Here is a 20201-nt window from a genome sequence, read left to right as displayed (position 1 = left end):
ATTAGGGTTCGGGTAAACTCCTGAAACTGTCTGTGAAGTCAGCCTGGATGTCCATAAACATAGACAATGAGGTCTTTGGCACTACTACTACTACTACTACTACTGCTGCTACTACTACTACTAATAATAATAATAATTGAATAATAACAACAATAATAACCATAACAACAACAGTAGTGGTAGTAATAAACTAGTATGAATTTATTTTTCTCCCCAAATAGTGCTTAAAATTCCCTATTCTTTGATGTTTTAAATGAACCAGAAGTTACACAAAAATATGCCAAGAGGTTTTGCATGCCCCGGTTATATCTCTTTCACAGACATACTTTGAAGGCCAGTAATTTCATCTTATTTCTTCTACGTTGGTTGTAAAATATACATAATTATTAAATGCTAGCCGTAATGTAGCTGCAACTAAAGTAAACTTCATTTTTTTAATCCTTCATTTTAATTAGTTTGAAGAAATTTTAAGTGAAACATTGTACTTCCCAGTACAACTTGTTTTTGAAAATTCGAGTTAGGTGCACCATCTTCTTGCCTTCTTGATAATAGTTTACTTGTGTTTGCCTGTTTAAAATCTTTTAAACATGTCACATGATTTAGCTGAAGTTTCCTGTTTTCTGATCTTTCACGTTTTTCATCAGTAGAAGAAAAAAATGTGGAGGCAAAATGGACTTTGTGATATAAGCACTAGTGAGACATACCTTGTTTAACATAGACAAATCACAAACTGATCATTATAGCAAATACGCTTAACAAAGTTAATTGTGTTTCTAGGTTCCATGGTTCCTTTCTCCATGCGGATTTTGCATGCTGAACTTCCTCAGTACCTAGGAAATCCTCAGGAATCACTTGACAGACTGCACAGTATGAAGATCATCTGTGCCAAGGTAACAGCATCTCCAGGCGCTAACATTTTGTAATGTTTAAGAAATAAATTTTACTGTCCTTATAAAGAACATTAAGTTTCAATTATGACATTTTTTACTCCATCTTGATGCAAATAAGAAGTTTGCTATTAAAAGTAATGAAGTGCCTCTGGTATTTTAAGAGAGATCCTTCTCTTCTCTGTGGTAGCTCTGGCTCAATTGAGTAGAGCAGAGGACAACTTTGGTGCTTTTGCCAGACAAGATGTGGAGCACAGTAAGCAGATGTGTTTTAGGGCAAGTAGGAGAGATTTCTTTCCTTCACTCAGCTGTGTCCAGCTTGCTGAAAACATTTTTGTTAATGACCTTGATCCTTCAGAAATAGTCCAAATAACTGGTTTTAGAAACAACAGTCATTTAGGAATATAAATACAACCTGCTGAGTTTGGTTGGGGTTTTTGTTTTGTTTTGTCAAATGCTATAATAAAAAATTATGGCCTAAATTATAACATGGGATTTGTCAATGCTGAAATTGGAGTCATGGTGTTGTGAGCACTAACTTTATCCACTAAAACCAGCAACCTTGAACCGTAAATATTTGTCCTTAAATGTTTTCTATTCACAGCAGTCTTTCCCAAGCAGTCTAATGCACCAGTGACCATGAATTTTACTATGTGGTAAACTGTAGAAGAAATGCAACATTATTGCTTTATCTATGACACTTGAAAGTTCAAAACTGTACATACGATAAACACGTGTGATTACTTTTCATTTTCAGCATTCCTTGCAAGTTTTCCTATATTTACTCCTTAAAGTAACTTGGATAAGGGAAGTGGAAGGATTTTATACTTGCCAATTGTGTAGCTGTAATGGTATTAAGTGTATGAAATCAACTTTCTTCTAACATAGTATATGTAGGAGAACCAAATATTTACTGTAAAAACAGTTATTTTAATTATGAGAGGAAAAATTGAATGGTTTAGGTAATAAGAAATGAAAGTGGCATTTTTTGTAAAGTTGGAAAGAATTGATTTGGAAACTGTTGAGAAATTTATCTAATTTGGCCAAGAAGTGGTGCTTCTTAGCACTTGAAGACTGCTGTTAACTCTCATCTAATATCACTGTCCAGTTATTCTCTCCAGCCCTCTTCTTCATAAACAGTCCTCAATTTTAAGTAATTCTGTTCTTCTAGTAAATGCCATACACCTCTATTGCAGGCTTTCATGGTGCTTCTACTAACATTTGCCTGCCCCAGTCTGCATCAGGTCAGCTGTTTCACATCTTGGGTTTATGCAATCTGGTATCAAGTGCTACACTGTCTGCCCTCAGTCATGAAGGTGCCACTAGGTTCCAAAACTAAACTGGTTTCTAAGTTCCTGAATCTTGTAATGAAGAGAGAAAACTGAATGTGAACAAGGAGTGACTGCTGAGCAGGGCATCCATCAGCTATCTGGAAGACTTGATTGAAGTGGCCAAATCTCAGTTACAGTGTGATCAGCCGTGATTCTCTGCAGATTAAAGATTGCTGGTCAGTAGAGGAATGAAATAAAAGGAAATTATTCTGTCCCCACACACACACTCTATTGCCACGTCTGGGGTCACCATCTATTACCGTGGGTCTTCTGGGCAGTCAGGTCTTGGTGAAGCAAAGGAGAGATCTTGACTCCATTTCAGAAGGCTGGTTTATTATATTATGATATATATTACATTAAAAAAACCACACTATAACTGTACTACAAAGAACAGAGAGAAAGATTCATCAGAAGGCGAGACAGGAATAGAAAGGAATGAATAACAAAGTGCTGTGACTCCCAGAGAGTCTGAGAGCTGCTGCCTCCTTGATTGGTCGCCAAGTAGAAACATCCCACACTGACCAATCAAGAAAGCACCTGCTGCATTCCACAGCAGCAGATAACAATTTGTTTACACTTGAAGCTGAGGCCTTCTCAGCTTCTCAGGAGAAGAAAATCCTAGCAAAGGGATTTTCACAAAATATCACAACCACACACACTCCTTTACAAGACCTTGAAGTCATCTGCAGCCAGGTGGCTCTGCCTCTGATGTTTCTCTACAAGTGCATGTCCTTAAAGCATATCCAGTGTACCAAGGAAGCTTTTAAATTACAGTACCAGCATTTTGTTTGAAATGAACTAGGCTGATTGTTAAATAAGGGAAACAGAATACGGTGGAGAAGATGGCATAGAAATAAAGGAGAGTTACAAATTAATATATACATATTTCCCTGCCCACTAAGTTCTTGCAGGACATGTCTCTTTACTCATGTTCTCAGTCCATCAGTTGCTAGGGACCTGGGTCACTGCAAATTCTGTGTTATCCTTTGTACCCCTGGAGAAAGCTGCTTTAAAGCTGGCTCTGCATCTTCCACAAGCTCTTCTGAGGAGTCTCTTGTTCTCTCCACTTAATGTTGGTTCAGAGATTGTCACCTCTTCTTTGCCTCTGCCTTTCTGTGTCTGAGTTTGCAAGGTTTCCCCTGTGCAGCAAGAAAGACAACAATATCCCTTTAGTTCTGACAGCTTCCTCTGAGGCAGGATACGGTAGCCAGGACAAGCTATTGTCTGTGCTGATGGATGCTTCTTTTTAAAGTACAGTAGACAGATAACTACTAACAAATAAAACATCCTTCTTGGAAAAATTTCTGATCAGTTATTCTAGCTACTTTATTCCACATTACTTCATTTGCTTGCATTCATTTAAATACCTTAGTTTTTGGAGCAATTAAAGGACAACTGGAGAAAGAAGGGTGTGAAAAAGGACAGCTTTTGAAGATAACTATGTTTTTAAAAGACAGTTGTAAATTTGTGGTAATTTTAACATTTGAAGTCAGGAGTGGCTGATAAAGAATATTTTTTATATATGTTCTGATTTTTGTATAGAAAAAATCAGAGCTGTTTTGCTGTTTGTCTAATAATCTCAGTCTCAACTGGAATGTTCAATAATATGGTTCTAATACTTACAAAAATCCATGGCATAACCAAGAAAATAACATAAAGGATGTACACTCATTAGTCTTAATATTTGAATGTGACACTTGGGAACCATTTGGGTTATAACAGAATTAATTGGGGAGCTTTCAACCAAAAACCTCTAGTGTTTTACCTCCCTATTTTAAAAAGTGGAAAAATAATCTTTGGTCATCCGTATTTACAGAAGGGCATACGAATCATCATTATGTAAATGAGATGATCTTGGAGTCATAGAAGCTAGAAGAAAGAAAAGACCTATTAGCTCACCTAGTCTGTCTCTCTGCAATGCAAAGTTGTTTTGTAGTTTTTAATGAGCCAGCCTATGGTGCTGAGGCCACATCCCCTGGGAGGTTATTCCAGGCTAATGGCAGTGCATTCTGATCATAAGAAAATTTGTCTTTCTATTTAATTTCTCTTTCTTAATGAAAGGGTGAGGTTTTTTTCCTGTCCAAGAGTTGCTTTTAATCTGCTGAATTCTTTATTGCTTTTTGTTGTATATGTTCTACAGACACCTGTCAACTTTAGATTAACCATTCCATTTAAAGATGGAATGGTATTTATTTTGGTTACTTGGTCCTTACAGCCTCCATCTACTTACATATCTCTGGTACCTGAAGTAGGATTGGAGGTTGGTTGCAAAAATGTTATTTTATTTTTCCTGAATATATGTTTCCATATATATTTTTTCCTGAAATAATGTTTTTACCTTTTCCAGTATTCCTGCAAGTGTCTAATCAGGATCTGGTTAGATATTTTGCATCTTCTTCTATATGAACAACATTTGGGAAAGAAATTATCTGTAGTTCCAAATGGGTGTTATAGGCTGGGAGAGGAGTCCAGTGAAATTGTTGCAGTCTCTGTGTTATTGCTGATCTTCCCAACATGAACTGCCTCAATGAGTTGTTACACCTCTAAGTCTGCCTTGAAATAAATGGTCTTTGAACAGCCAGGCAATAAGAGTAACAAAAGTAACTTAAATCACAAAAGGATTTGTTCTTTTCAAGTTCATTTAAAAACATAAGCGTCATCACTTTAGTGCTAATAGTGCTGAAGACATGCTAAAAATGCATAGTTGGAGACCAAAATGTGAAAAGGACAGCTGTCAGGCTAAATGTAAAGTCCTCTTGTCTGGAAATACCTATGCTTCCCTAGATGCTTGAGGGAGAGCTCCTGGAAATTTGCACATTTTGTAGTATATTTCACTTTTAAACCCTAATCCCTCAACTGCCAGAGCAGTTGGGCTCTTCTATCAGGTAAGTGGCGCAGTGGCAAATGCAACACTCTTGCTTCCTGAAAAGGCCTCTGCAAGTGTTACCTCGGCAAAACTTGCAAGAAATACTTTGTGCCCTTGCCCATCAACCACAACTTCTGTAGTTCCACCACTATCCTTCGAGATGTAGTTATGTTCCTCCCTGGCCCGTTCATACACAGTCTTCCGTATCTCCTGGCCTTTTGTGCTACTCCCAAATTGGTGAACTTCTCAGTCTCTCTGAACTTCTCTGTCTCTTAGGTTTGATTACTATAACCTTCTAGTGGCTAAGGTGACGTAAGTTTTCTGGTTTTCATACGTTACTTCAGTCTAGAGGGTATTTGTCTTTGTAACAAACATCTTGTTTGTAAAGTTCATAAAAACTGTGATGACCCTGTACCAGTCTGAGTACCCAAAAAGCCACAGTTCCAGAAGCACCAAAAAAGGCCGAATGGTGTTATGCATATATTAGCAATTCTGGCATACAGGCAATAATAGATAGGGAATGAAACAGAAGACTCAATGAAGTAATACTAGCCAGTGAAACTAATTAGTGTACATAATGATAAGGGTTCAAAACAAGAAAAAGCACAGGTCATATGTAAAACTGATGAATTAAATGGTAGAAGTGTTCAACCATATTTTTCTTCATAGTAGGAGCGTGAGTGGTTAGAGCTATGGCATGTGATATTGCTAGAATAAACAGTTTGCCACCTAAATATTTCATATTGATTAAATGCAATAATTTGCACTGAGAAGCTGTCAGAATCATTAATGTTACTATTAAACAATTGTTGGAAAATGGGGAAATACCCCAAAACTGGAAAACTGCAGGTGATGTTTTTGTACTTAGGGGCAAAAGAGAGATTAACCTAGGGAATAAAACAATTAGCCTCAAATTATCACCAAGCTCTGTTCTAATGATGTTGAGCTTGAGGTCACAGCTAGATATCCCCAAGTAATGTCACAGAATGGTTAATGTCATACTCTAATTGTATGCTAATAACTAATTCTTCCTTTTTTTATTATGTTAGTGAGAGTGTTTTCAGAGAAATCTATTGTCTTTTTAAACAAGACAGCATGTTGCCTTGATGAAGGCACCTCGTTGTGTTTATACCATGTAAAGAGTAGGAACTTTGGGCCTTACTGAACCTGAGGGGAAATCATCTAGTGATTTTGTAGGGGAAGAGAAAGATCAGGGTTTTTAGACCACAGAAACTAGATTATAAAATGGTTTGGATTTGTGGGAGAGAAGAATGTGGGCTTTTTTCTGACAAGGTGTCTTATACACTAGGCATTTAACACTGAAAGGTGGCACTTCAGTTTCTAAGTGGTTTCTAGGTGGCTGCACTGCTTTTGAAAGTGGGACTGAGAGTCAGTCTTGCAGTCCGTCAGGAGTGCCACTGCCAGCTCATAAATTGCCACCTGTCGGCTAGGCTGCAGGATCTACTGGTGTATGCTCATAGCCTCTCAAAATCTGAGGTAAGGCAGCTCAGTCTAGCCTCTGACCAAAGTTTACAGTAAACCATATTACCTTGTATTTGTCATGGCCTAACAATTCTTACCAGGAAAATTAGCCTGGCTCGTCTGGCAGGTGGTAAATGTTCTACATTCATTGTATGTCTCTCCTTGCTCCTAAGTTCTTTGTAGCTGAATTTATGAACTAAACTTCAGAACTTCACGCTATTCTGTGAAAAGGGCTTGGTATCTCATAGGGCAATTTCTTCCAGCTTAATATTTTTAGAATTGGCATGAGATGACTTGCTGGAGATACAGATTATCATGATTGGCTGTAGAAAACACCAACACACTTTCCAAGACCAGATTAATTCTACCAGTCTTCTTTTTTGAGGACTTCCTGTGTTGATTTGAAGTGTACTTTGTTGATTTAGGAAAAGACAGTTACTTCTTATGCTGCCAGAAACTGAAAGCTCTTTGTTTGGAAGTGTGCTCAGTTTCCAGAAGAGGCAGAGCCTTGCATTTCCTTCATTGGGTAACCACAGTAGCTGATTAAATGTCTCCATCTCTCTCTGGGTGCCTGTCAGGAATCCCGGCCAGCCCTGGGCTGGCACACATCGGGGCGGCAACCCCGAAGCCGGCCGACAACAGGGGATCACCTTCTCGTGCCTCGAGGGTACTGATGGCTGTTAGGCTATTTGCCTTTGCAGCAGAAGAGACACAGGGAGACAACGGTAGAAAATAAAAGGCCGACCCTCAGCAGGAGGCCAGTCCAAGGTTTATTCAGAGCACCTGAGGGGGCCCTTACCTCAGGAAGGGGCTCTAGCTCAGAGTGCTCGAAAGGAATGCTGAGGTCATTTTTAAAGTATGGGAGGAAACAGAAGGTATATACACTGCTTGACCAATAAAGATCCCCCTGGCATGAGGCCATGGGGAATGGACATTTGACATAATGTATAGGTTAGTACTTGGGGGGCTGACCCCTGGCCTCGGACTAATCACTCGACGACTTTGTCCGAAAGTTCTGGGTATAGAGGATGGGATATTTGAGTGACTGACAGGAGCCAGGGTGGGGGATTTGGGCATGACCTCAGCAAAAGGAAATGGTTACACAGGTAAAGGGAATGGGTACAATCTGGGGTAAACCATTTGGGAATTATAAGGTGATATAAAACAATGTGATTACAAACTATTACAAAATATAAATGCACACGACAACAATTAAACAGCAAGTGGCCCTAATAGTTTTTTGAAGGAAATCTCAGGCATTATTCTACAACCAAAGTTATAAATCTGTAAGAAGAAAAATAGGGTCATCTGTGGGAATTGGAAAATGAATTTGGAGAATTGTAATGGAAGTAGAAAAAGGAAAGTTTACTTGTGTTTCAAATGGAGCCTTGCATGCATACTTTGAAAGTGCTTCAGACACAAGCTTCATTAAGTATACATTTCCATTCTTCCAATAAAACAAATGTTTCATTCACTCAACAATTTACATGATTTAAAATCTATGATAAATTTAAAAAAGCAATAAACCCCCAACTTTGAGAAGGAAATTGTAGTAAGACCTAAGAGGAATACTTCATTAAAGATAAAAACATGAAACTAAAGAAACTAAAGCCCATACTTAGGGTGAAGAAGTCAGGAGGCTGTGATCTTCTCTGAAAAAAATCAGTTTTGACTTTCATAGTGGTCATTTAATTTAATGTTCATTCTCTCGTGGAGCATATTTCCTGTTTTACTTAACAAAATGTGTATGACTCCAGAGTGTGCTGACATTTAATGTTCTGTAAGTATCATAATTTGAACTCTTAACATCCTTCTACAGTACAATGACTTTCTTACTTTGTGCAATTGATCTAGCTATGGTAATAACCAGTAATTTTGAACTGTACCTAGGTGAAGCATTCCTGCATGAATTGGTTTACACAGAGACTGTCCATTGTAGATAATTTGCATTAAATATATTGTGCTGCTTAAACTCATGTTGCTACTTTAAAAAAATTACTACAGATACTAGAAAATTTGGAACAAGGCTTAGCTGAAGATGGAAGTATGACTAACATTACACAGGAGAACAGACAAGGTAGGTATTAAACATTTTTTTCACAGACAGTGTGTTTTTATTGCTTGCCTAAGTGTGCCAGAAGTTTTCACAAGACTGCCTCAGACTGGTTAAAACTGTAGTTTTCTAATCTTATAGCCTACTCAGCCCCTGAAATTATACACTTTGTACTGCTTTTTGCTGGAATTAATTTCACAGTTTTGCCCTTGATCAAACTTGTTCAATAAATCAATTCTTTTTCTTACTTAGGAGAAAAAACATGGCTGTTATCCTTTAGTGATGAATATATAAGTGTGTTGCTGTTGCAGCTAGATAGGTGTTTCATCATAAGCCTTGGCTGACTGACTCCTCTCAAACCTCATGTCTGCCATCCACTCAGTTTTTTCAGACTGAACTACCATCATACAGTGGCTACTCTGGCTTAGGGTGCTGCTGTACAGATGGCCGAGTCTCACTGTAGCTGCATGGTACTTAGACTCCTGAAATATCTAAAGCATTCTTTAGAATAATATTTAGATTATGTAGAGCTATGTCATCATTTTCATGATTGTATATCCAATTATGTTTTCTCCTGTTCCTTCTGTCTTAGTGATGTTGCTTCAATAGTATAGGGCAAATTACTGCACAAAAAAGGGTGATCAGGACAAGCTTTTTTTTTGACAGAATTTGTACTTATGAGGTCATTTGAGTATACTTGAAAATTAGACAAGAGGAGGCATTTTAGGCATTGCTATGGATTGTATGGACTATTGTGATGCCTAGCATGTTCAAAACATGCACCAAGAAAATAAAAATCTTTCACCTTTAGCTGAGAGTCTAAGGAATGTTACCAAGTTCTTTCTAAGAGACCATTCACACAGAGCCCATGGAAAGCCTAAGTCTGGCTTTGAGATAGAAGAGGCTGGATAGAGTTAATAGCAGAAAAAAATTACAAATAATTCCTTAAAACTGTCTGTATGGAAGAGTGCAGACCTGTTCGAACTTTTTTTCTACCTGGTCTTCAGTTTGACTGGATGTGAAAGTTGCTTGAATATGTCACCGTACCTGACTTGTTACATCTTCTGAATGCGTCCTAAAAACATGAACACAGGTGAGCAGCATATAGCATAAAGTTATTTGCACATATAGTCAAAAGAATACATTTACTACTCTTCTCAAAAGGTTTAGGAAAAATGGAAGTAATCTTACACTGAAGTTAGACACAGCACTTCATGAGTTTCTGTTTTTTCTCTTGTATCTAATATTCTTTTTGCCTCTGTTCTCCTACTTACTTTTCCCTGTTAGCATTTTCTCCCAGAATTTTCATCCTTATCTCCACATCTTTTGTTTTTTACAACTATAAAACCAAGGTGTTGATCCCCCTTTAAGGTACAAGGACTTTTTCTAGCTGTATCATAATCCTGTGTCCTGCAGTCTGCTTCACTCGTGAGTTACTGGCTCCTTGCTTTTCCTCTCTGCTTCAGAGCTCAGATGGGCTCAGGAGGAGACATAGAAAAGCAGCAGCTAGTAGTTATCAAGGGACATGGCTGCAGAAAATTTGGAGCGATCTTTACATGTCTACTGTGCAGCTGCCTCTAGGTTTAAGACTGCCAGAAAACCCACGGGACATTTGCAGAGGCTGTTGACTGCTGTTGTCTGCAGAGGTCAGCCAGGTCTGCTCCCTCTCTGCTTCATCTCTGCATTTGGAGCTCCAGGAGGCTGATAATGGGTTTGCTTTTTTTCATTTGAGACTTGCTGAAGCAAACCTTATTAACTTTATGTGAAGACAGCCCTAATTCATTATGGGGATTATGCTTAGCATGTAATTTCCATGCTGCTGATGTAAGAAGGTGCAACACCAATCAACTTAACATGTGCATCTTTAGCCTCGAACAGAGCACTTCATTTGCCAGATTTTCAGCAGGCAGAGAGATTTAGCATTACACCGCTTGCCTGGTAACACATTCTGTAAGATGCCAATTTTGTAACTTCACAGTGCCTATTGGAATGAATGGCAGTGTGGAGTACGGAGCCCTTGATGAAAACAAGGAAAAGCAAATGCTTAGACTGGAATCATGGCTGCCTGGACCTGCAGAGAGTGTTTCAGGCATCTCAGTAAAACACAGTGATCTGCTGTTGAGTTTTGGTTTTGTTTACTGCTTTGCAGGTTTTTTTAACCCCTTTCTGCCAGTGCTAAGAATCCTCACCACACAGAGCTACAGAATTTCCAGATCAGGTTCCTGATTAGTTTATAGCACAGGCTGAAGACATGTGGTTTGCCTGCTTTGCAGTCCTTTTTTGAGAACTGTAGCTGGTGCTATCTGATTGTTAACATGAAATGTGGATGTCTTTGGTGTAGGAATCAACATCTAGTTGGTTGTCACCTAAGCCCTAAAAAACTGAATGTGATTATCAAACTATGAGAACATGCAAAAAAAAAAAAAAAAAAAAAGAGGTATTTACTTAAGTGAAATAATGAAGGGCAGTTATTTAATTATGTTTGGATTTTACAGATCCCCCAAGGAAAGAAAAAAAGGAAATGTGTCATGAAGTATTTATTCATGGTTTACAGTATCATCTCCATTAGTAGTACTCAGAATGTGTGGTCCCAGGGGAATTTCTAAAACAAAGACTAGTAGTAAAGAATGATTGTAAGGTACAGTGGATGAAATACTGGGTTCTGTATTGGACCCTACATTATAACCCTCTTTTTGACAAAGATAATTTGCGAATATTCGTGGGTTGGATTTTTTTTGTTTTATTGTTGAAGAGGATGGAAGGAGTTTTCCTTTTTAGGAAAGGTGATAGGCATTTCACCAAGCTCGTCTTATTTGTAATGATTTCTTTGTGTGCTGAAAGAATTATCTGTGTAATCTGCCATGCTTTCATCAGTGACTACATTAATGATACAAATGAGTGGTCTCAGTTATCACAGTTTTTATTGAAATAGCCTCTTCTCCCTTTCCCCCACTCTTCTTTCAAATCATTACAGTGACCTTGACAGCTGATTGACTGAGATACATGTATTTTTGAAATGTACTAAATGAATAGTCCTAATGTTTATTTTTGAGGATTAAAGAAATATTTCTAGCATTGATCTATGGCACTGTAACACGAGAGAAAATAAGGGTCTGTGTGAACTGTTCTCTTACAACATCAGGAGTCTGTCTGCAAAGCAAAAGGGAGAAATCTGCTGCAGCTTTTAATGCTTGCAAGCTCCAGGAGAATAGGAAAAGCAGACAAGCTTGGCAGATTTTTTTCAGCATATCTCTTAGCCAGAGGCAAGCACAAACAGTCCCAGACTCAGACATTTCTCACTCTGCATATTTTGGCTCTTAAATGACATTCTAGCTATGTTTGATTTTTTTAATTTATCACATTTAATGCTGTCGATTACATGTTTTTAAACTGTTGCTCATTATCGATAGAATCCTTTTTATGCACCTTTTGTTCTGATGTTGGAAAATGTGCGGCTTATTTTGGTGTTTAGTATTTGGCCTGAGCTGAGAGCTGAGTGAGGGTGTATTGCTCTGCATTGTTGCCTTGTGTATGGTACGCAGAGCTGCTTGAGCAATTCCCTTGGAGAGATGCAGAATTCTCTGATGCTGCAGCAGGGCTGAGGATTAAAAATTCTAGGCTAAAACCCAGTGGTGTTAACGAGGGGGACCTTTCAAAATCGTAATTCATAGGACCAATAATTGATGGCAAGAAAGAACCTCTAATTTATTTGTGCAAATTCACAAGCTGCTCTTATTTTGCAGCCTCTGTTCAGCTGTGGAGGTCACGTCTGGGCCGGGTGATGTACTCCATGGCAAACTGTCTGCTAATGATGAAGGTACGTGGGTGGCAGAACTGCAGAGGTACCGTATATTCCAGAATAGAATGTCAGAGAGAACGCAAGTGAATTACTGGTGCAGAGATAAGGGAAGACTACCTGACAGTACATTAAGGTTTTGCTTAGTGAAGAATTAATTAGGCTTAATAATGTCTTATTTAATAGATAGCTATTTGCAGTAATGTTCTTTAGGAACATATCTGTACTTATTTCTCCCCAAATCATCCTAGAGAACATGCAATAACAATACAGAATTTGCATTTTTAAATTGAATTTTTCAAACACTTAACTAAATGCTCTAATTAAAAGCAATTATGTGCTCTGCCTTTTTCAAACTGCACTAGGAATGTTGCTCTGTTGGTGAGGTTCAGTAACACTGTAGGTTTTGTATCTGATAGGGATCTGAAATATCTAAATACATCCTCTCTTGTCAACTGATCTCAGTTGTAATATGTCTTCTTTCAAGTTTAAATCTCCACTAGTTGGTAGGGGTGGAAGAGAAAGCAATAAAAGCAAAAGTGACTAGCTGTCATTGCTGGGATTTTCTGCCTTAATTCCTCCTTACATTTTTTAACTAGTTGTACTTCGTTTGGTACAACACTCTTAGCTTCTCCTTGTATTCTGGAAGTAGAAATAAAACGACTACTGCCAATCCTGTTGTGGTCAGGAAAACAGGGGTGTTGCCATTCTTGCAGCAAACTGCTGTTACCCTCAGCCTAACTGCTCTACAAATCAATTAGCAGCAACAGCCTTGGAGCAGGGATGTCGGCAGTGGTATCTTCACAGGCCAAGATTTGCACTCCTGGCTCCCTGCGCTTCGATTACCCAAGGTCATGCCAGACCTGATCCTCTGATGTTTACTGAGCTACTACCCAAAAAAGGCTCCATTCTTAATATTACAATACCTCAAAACAGAATGTTTTGGTTTTTTTTTTTCAATATAAGAGCCATCTATACAGCTTTACTTGAAATGGAATATTCTTGTTGTGGGAATTAGGGGAAACACACATTTATTTTCATGATTATATTGTAATGATAACATTTCTGTCTTGCATAGAAATAATTGTTCATTAAAACAATTTTCCTTTTGAAGTAGGTACATGACATAGGCTCATTTTTTCAATCAATCTCTTTTTCAGTAAACAACTGAAGAAAAGCATGAGTTGCTATCCCAAACAAAGTAGAATATATAAATAAAAAATACTGGTATATATATTTTCAAGAACTTTACTTTTTGCTGTGAATTCTTTTTTAACTCATATGTTTTTTCGTGTGTACACATAAATCTACATGCACGCACAGTTCTCACCTTCCTCTGGTTTAATCTTGTTAATGCTATTTTCTTTGAGTAACAAATATATTTGTGAATAACAATTATCATCTTGTTGGAAATGATATTTCAGAAACATGGCAGCTCAGATACTTCTTAAGACCAGTTTCATTTAGGGCCTGTCTCACAGCTGTTAAATTAGAAATTTATGGTTCACAATAACTTCCAAATTACCCACAATTGCATGTTAATGCATAATTACTTCCATCTGAAATTTCCATTTCAGTGAATTGGCTATAGGGTACCTGTGAGTCTTTCAATTTTTAACAGTATCCCCAGACCCTTCTAACATGCAGCAGTCCTGTAGTCATCTTCTCCACCTTCCAGAGTATTCAGCATGAATCTATTCAGATTCATTTTAAACACACTTTTGTAAGTTCTCCCATTAACAGTTATATTAATTTAACACAGTTCAACCCTTTTTTTGCTGTTGTATCACATACTTTAAAAACTGCATTTGTTTTTATTCGAGTGTTTCAACTGTGTGAAATTTTAGAAGAAAACGTTTTCGTTCTCCAAGTCAGCACCATCTATTGCCATCTAGTGACCATTTACAATATTGCAACACTGTGCTTGATCCCCAGGTACTGTTAGGTGATGGAAAACCTTGGACAGGGAGTTGATGATTATAATAATAATAAGACTTTATTAAAGTAAAACTGTGTGACTTAGGTATGAAAAAAAACCCCAAACATATTATCTTACTTTTACTGACCTCTTTCTTTCACCAAAAAGACTACAGTAGTATTTAAGAGGGAGCAATCTTGTCAGAATTGACACTTGAAAATTAAAAAAAATCCACTTTGATTAGATGTTGGTCCTATAACTATTTAAATCTAGATTCATTATCCTCAGATCTGAATTAGGTTTATTTCATGTAATATCTTTTCTGCATTACTTACCTGAAACAAAGGTTTATGTAGTACAATGATTTTTGCCTTTTTAAATATGCCTCATTTGTTTCATAGTTAAACATCTCCTTAAATTTTGAGATGGACAAGTATCTTATTTTTGGGCAGAGAGTGAAGGCAAAGTGGTACACTCAGACACAGGAAATGAGTCATGTCTCCTACACCCTGGGAATATCTTCCTTAGGTACTGAGCTCTGCCTGCTGTGTCCTTTTATCCATGTGACCAGTGACAGTTTGGTAGTAGTTCAAGGCAGTCTTTATTTCCTGATCATCTCCCTTTCTTTGTATAACCTTTCTTAATTGGATTCTGCCTTCTTTCTGTGCACCACTGTTGGACTTAACCAAATAACAAAGAAATGGTAGATCCCAGTTGTATCAACTGATATCAAGCAGCATTCCTGTTTCCTGTGAACAAGGGGAAACTTCAGGAAAGATGTGAAAATACAGCAGGAAGAGAAGGGGAGACCATGTAACCTCTCATGTAGACTTCCATTTACAATAACTGTGGGCTTATGTCACGATGAAAGAGAAAGCATGTCCTGAATATAGCAGCATGAGGGAATATTAATTTAACATACAGCTGATGATGTGCATTGTTTCATTTCAAAAGTCTATCTGCAAAATGCTTTTCACTTTACTAAATCACCATGGAAGTGTCTTAAAAACTTTTCAAGTTATTTTCATCTGAGATAAAATCAGTTTTGACATTATCTTACCAGACTTTTCTCTCTCTAAGGAATAAACACTTAAGCATTTTCCATATATATTATAAATGCACTCTAATTAAAGGCACATTTTGTGCTTTTTAGTTTTCTTCAGGGTTGTGTTAGCTTTGTAGAACTTGCCCTTCATAAAACAAAAGCATTAGAATTGATTTTAATCTGGGTATAATACAATTAAAATGGTACCAAGGAGAAGGTAACAGCTTGTGCTAGTGACACAAGGGAATGATGCCTGAGGACTTTGGTTCCTGTATGATTTAAAGGAGAAAGACTGTCTTTTGCCTGAGTGCTGCAGTACAGCTCTCTGGATTCACAGCACTGTGACTCTCTGCTTTCATAACCCTTCCACAACTGGACTAGATAGAGAAGAAGGATAAGTTATCCCTGTCCTCTCTCCCCAAAACCAAGTATTCATGAACTATCCACTCCTTGTAACTAAGATTTTTAGTCTAAGGTTTCTTGAACTTAATCTCAGCATTCTACACATCATGGTCATTTATGCTTATTTCTAATTAAGTACTTCAGGGAGTGATGAGCGAAATATGAAAATGTGTAATGCAGTAACCATGAAGGGAAGTGCAGTTATACTGTGGTGCATTAGGAAAAACATACTCCAGCAAGTAGGTCCAGTGGCTTTCTAGAACAATTTTATACTATTTACTATTATTATATGCTATTATATTTTATAATAATGTAATAATACATTATTATGTACTATTTACTATTATTATGCTATTTACTAGTATATGGAATGTTAGCCCCAAATTTCCATAATAAAAGAGGTATTGAGTTATAAAACAATGGGCCAATTCTCATTCATATCCTAAATAGTGTAACTTCAGACCTTCTTTTGGAATTTCTTTACAAAGATGTGGAAAAACTGGAAGGCTCTTAATCTTTTTAAATTAAAGACCATGACAATATGTCAGCCCCATCTCTAAGTCTTAAGATCACAAGCTGTAGCCATTGGGGTTTTTACTGGCAATACTTAATATGTTTTACTCCTCACAACCACACCTTGTATCAGTCAAGACTTCACTTCTCAGAGGCGGTGTGTATTTATCATTCCATCATACAGTCTTTGTTGTATTATGTCACATTAGCAAAACTGTGAATGACAACAGTCTTCAGTGAGACCAAGTATCATCTATTTTACAGTGTGCTCTATCAGAAGGAACTGTCAGATAAGAAGCCTCTACAACTCACCACAGAATAGTATTATTCTGTATCACATGTAGGATATTCAAGAAATCTAATGCTTTCATCATAGTGTGGGGAGAATAATAAATGCATATTAAACTCACTGAGGGATCCACAGATGAGCACAGAATGAGGTTGTTTTTAGAAGTGAGCCTAGATATGATGATGTTTCTCAGTTTCATCCTGGGGCCATCCTTGCTTGTGCCTTTGGACATACATATTTAGTCTCTTGTCATCTCCTGGAAGACAGGGGTTCCTATTCCTGTGACAGATACTGCAAGGCATGTGGGTAAACACAGATGTGAGGTGCTATGCTGTTGTATGGAAAGAGGGGGCCGTGACCACCAACAGAGTGCATAGACTCTTAATGTTCCCCTCTAGTCTCACATTTCAGGAGCCATCACTGTTTATGTACTTGTAATGCATGTGGTGTTGGAGATAAGGATGAGGAGTGCAGGAAAGGAGGAGGGTTTCTTTGCCCGTCTAGGCCAAATCCATGAAGCACCCACAGTATGGGCCTCTAAGACTTGGCTGCTTGTTCCTACCAAGGCTGGCTGCTATGTACACAAGGGAGCCTGTGCTGCTGTGATGGTATAAACACTGCCCACTCATGCAGCTTCTTGTGGCTGAGGCTTTTCTGCAGTCAGTTCATGCTAAGCTGTAAACTAAACTGGCAGAAGCACTTTTCTATTGTCTTGCTGCATGGTCTTGGGTTCATTGGACTTGGGCTCATGAGACTTGTTTCTGCATCAGTTTGGGGATGTGACTGCAGAGCCCCAGTCCCTCATGGTTGTGTTGTGCATCTTTGTTGTGTAGCCAGAGCCTTAAGAGTATCCACAGGAGTGAGCACTGGGTAAAGGGCAGCTTTAGACCACAGAATTTGATACAAGAAAATTATTTCTCTAGTGACCACATTTGATGCTTGAAGAGATAAAAATCACAGTCATAGACAATCCTTCAGATTTAGTAGATTATACTCTTGGAAGAATTAATAGGTACTACAATCATGATTGGGATTCCTCTAAAGAGATAGATCAAAGGGTCTCTCTGCCAAGTTTTTTATGAGTGCCTAACACAGTTATACTCCGTGATCAAGTAAGTCCTTTACTGAGAGCCATTACAATGAGAACTGATGTTTTCCTAAATCATAAATTTATGAAAAATTATGGTTGCTTTAATTTCATCACATTTGAATTGTGAATGATGAATACAGCAGCATTTAAATAAATATACCTGTGTATGTGTCATGTTGGTTTTCCTCTGAACTCTTTTATTACCAGTAATAAGCGTGAACTTGTCATGGCACATTAGAATTGTAATAAACTCTAAATGTTAATAATTAATTGTTCAGAATTAATCATTATACCCACAGTATACAAGTTGTTTGCAAAAGAAAGGTCCTGCAGAGGGCTTTGCTGGGCTAACTCATCTCCTACTATTACAGGACATGTAATTTCTCTCATATACAGATCAGACTCCAAAGAATTATCTTGATTTTTTGTTTGTATGAAACAGTATGTTTCAAATAGAATGGTTTGGGTCAGAACAGACCTTTAAAGGTCATCTAGTCTAACCTATCCCTGCCATGCGCTGGGACCTCTTGAACTGGATTGGGTTACTGAGAGCACCAACCAATCTGACCTGGAATGTTTCCAGGGATGGAGCATGCTCCATATCTCTGGGAAACCCCTTCTAGTGTTTCATTGCCGTCATTGTAAAAAATTAATTCCTATTATGTAGTGTAAATCAACCCTCTTTTAGTTTAAACCATTACCCCTTGTCCTATCACAACAGGCTCTGGTATATAAGCCCATTTCAGGTACTGAAAGGCTATAATGAGGTCTCCCCAAAGCCTTTTTTTCTTCAGGCTGAACAACCCCAACTCTTTAGGTGTTCCTTCTTGAGAAATGTTCCAGCACACTGACCATTTTTGTTGCACTCCTCTGGACCTGCTCCAATACGTTCATGTGTTTCCTGTGCTGAGGACTTCAGAACTGGATACAGGGTTTACTCCTTTTAAGTGCATCCTCAGGAAAAGAAATTCATCACATGTGGGGAACATTGCTTCCTCAAACCAAGCAGGAGATGAAGAAAAACAACCTTTACCAGTAGCTGTGATCACATTAGGGACAAATTAAATGAGTACTATAATTTGACTAAGACTAATGGTAGGGCAGAGAGTATCCCAAGATGTCTGTGTAGTTTTTTAAGATTATTCTCCGTTGTCCTTTGCTTTCTAATGCCCATCACAATTCTTGTACTAAGTTGAAGGGCAGCACTGTTGGGAAGCACTAAAGTGTTACAGCACAGAGAGGCCCAGCCTTTGCTTGGCCTGGCCTTTGTAAGAGAAGGCATGTGCTCTCTGCCTCTGCTCACGTTTCTCCAAGCTGGTACAGCCCCAGGACAGTGTACGTTCCTACAGCCACAGCCGGTCTCAGCACAGAGCATGGGCAGTGCCTCTCACCTCTGCTTGCCAAGCCATGTGGCCAGGCTCTGAAAGTCATGTCCTGTCAAGGTCGTTGAATTACTGCAGTTCAGCCATGAAACAGCTGAACTGCAGGAACCAAGCACATGGAAATTTCTTTCCAGTGGGAAATGGGAGATGGTCCTTAGCTGGAGGCTATACTGATATTCCATCTTGAGCAGGCATATCTCAATGCTGCCCCCTGCCAGCAGGGCCTTTGTGCTGACGTGGTTTCCCTTGCAAAGCTTTCTGGAGATCAGAACCTTCCCTCATTTAGTTTTAGCCCAAATACATTTTCTATTTAGATTACCTGCTTTTACACAGTAAGAAACCCAACTCAGGTGAAGAAAGCGAAAATGTCTTGTTTCCCTTATGCAGTAAGAAACCCAACAATTTGGATGGAGGAGGTGAAAATGTCCTGTTCCCCTTGTAGTGCTGGTTTGTCATCTGAAGATGTGCAGGAACTGCAGTTTCTGTCGTGATGTTTTTCACAAGAGCACGTGCACAGGCACTTCACAAAGTTTTGGATTATACTTTGTTAAACAATGTAAATTATACACATATTTGGAACATGAGACACTCCTCAGGTATGTATACCCCAGTCACACAGAAGGGGCTTGACTTTCATTCTAAATCATAATCTAAGATGAAGAGTAAATGTTCAGAGTTCTAGTTTGTGGCATTTAGCTACAAAAAGAATACGATCCTCTTAAAAAAAAAATCCCCTGTGGATGCAGTTCCAGTATAACTTTGAAGAGACCAATATAGTCAGCCACTAGTGCCTACAGTGATTGATAGAAGATTCTGTTCCACTGACAAGTTGCAAATACTTTAATTCTGTTGGAATATGTCTTTACAAAGAAGATAACAAAAAGACTGAAGTATTCTGAGGGTAAATACCTGCTTGTATGCTTTTCATCCTTAGGACTACGTGCTGGCTGTAGATGCTTACCACTCTGTCATCAAATATTACCCACAGCAAGAGCCTCAGTTGCTGAGTGGAATTGGAAGGATTTTCCTTCAGGTATGCATTTTAGTCTAAATTTGCTAAGTAATGCTGCTGTTGATAGCTACAAGAATAATCATTGCATTTTAAACTAAGAGCTGTTTTTGTAGGGCACATGTCAAACTGTAGAGG

The 20201-nt window shown here is 38.2% G+C and overlaps 1 protein-coding gene across 1 annotated transcript in view; it reads left to right on the top strand.

Moving 5' to 3' along the window:
• TRAPPC12 (trafficking protein particle complex 12) overlaps positions 1 to 20201 on the top strand; it is a 52583-nt gene that overhangs the window by 24709 nt on the left and 7673 nt on the right. The window contains exons 6-9 of the mRNA XM_038133518.1: positions 778 to 890; positions 8571 to 8643; positions 12363 to 12436; positions 19989 to 20087. Coding sequence (XP_037989446.1) covers positions 778 to 890; positions 8571 to 8643; positions 12363 to 12436; positions 19989 to 20087 — 359 coding nt within the window. The remainder of the gene's footprint in view (positions 1 to 777; positions 891 to 8570; positions 8644 to 12362; positions 12437 to 19988; positions 20088 to 20201) is intronic.

This window comes from Motacilla alba, chromosome 3 (genome assembly GCF_015832195.1).
Source record: "Motacilla alba alba isolate MOTALB_02 chromosome 3, Motacilla_alba_V1.0_pri, whole genome shotgun sequence".
Taxonomy (NCBI): Eukaryota; Metazoa; Chordata; class Aves; order Passeriformes; family Motacillidae; genus Motacilla; species Motacilla alba.
The sequence above is the reverse complement of the archived record's forward strand: the minus strand, read 5'-3'. Positions and strand labels throughout refer to the sequence as shown.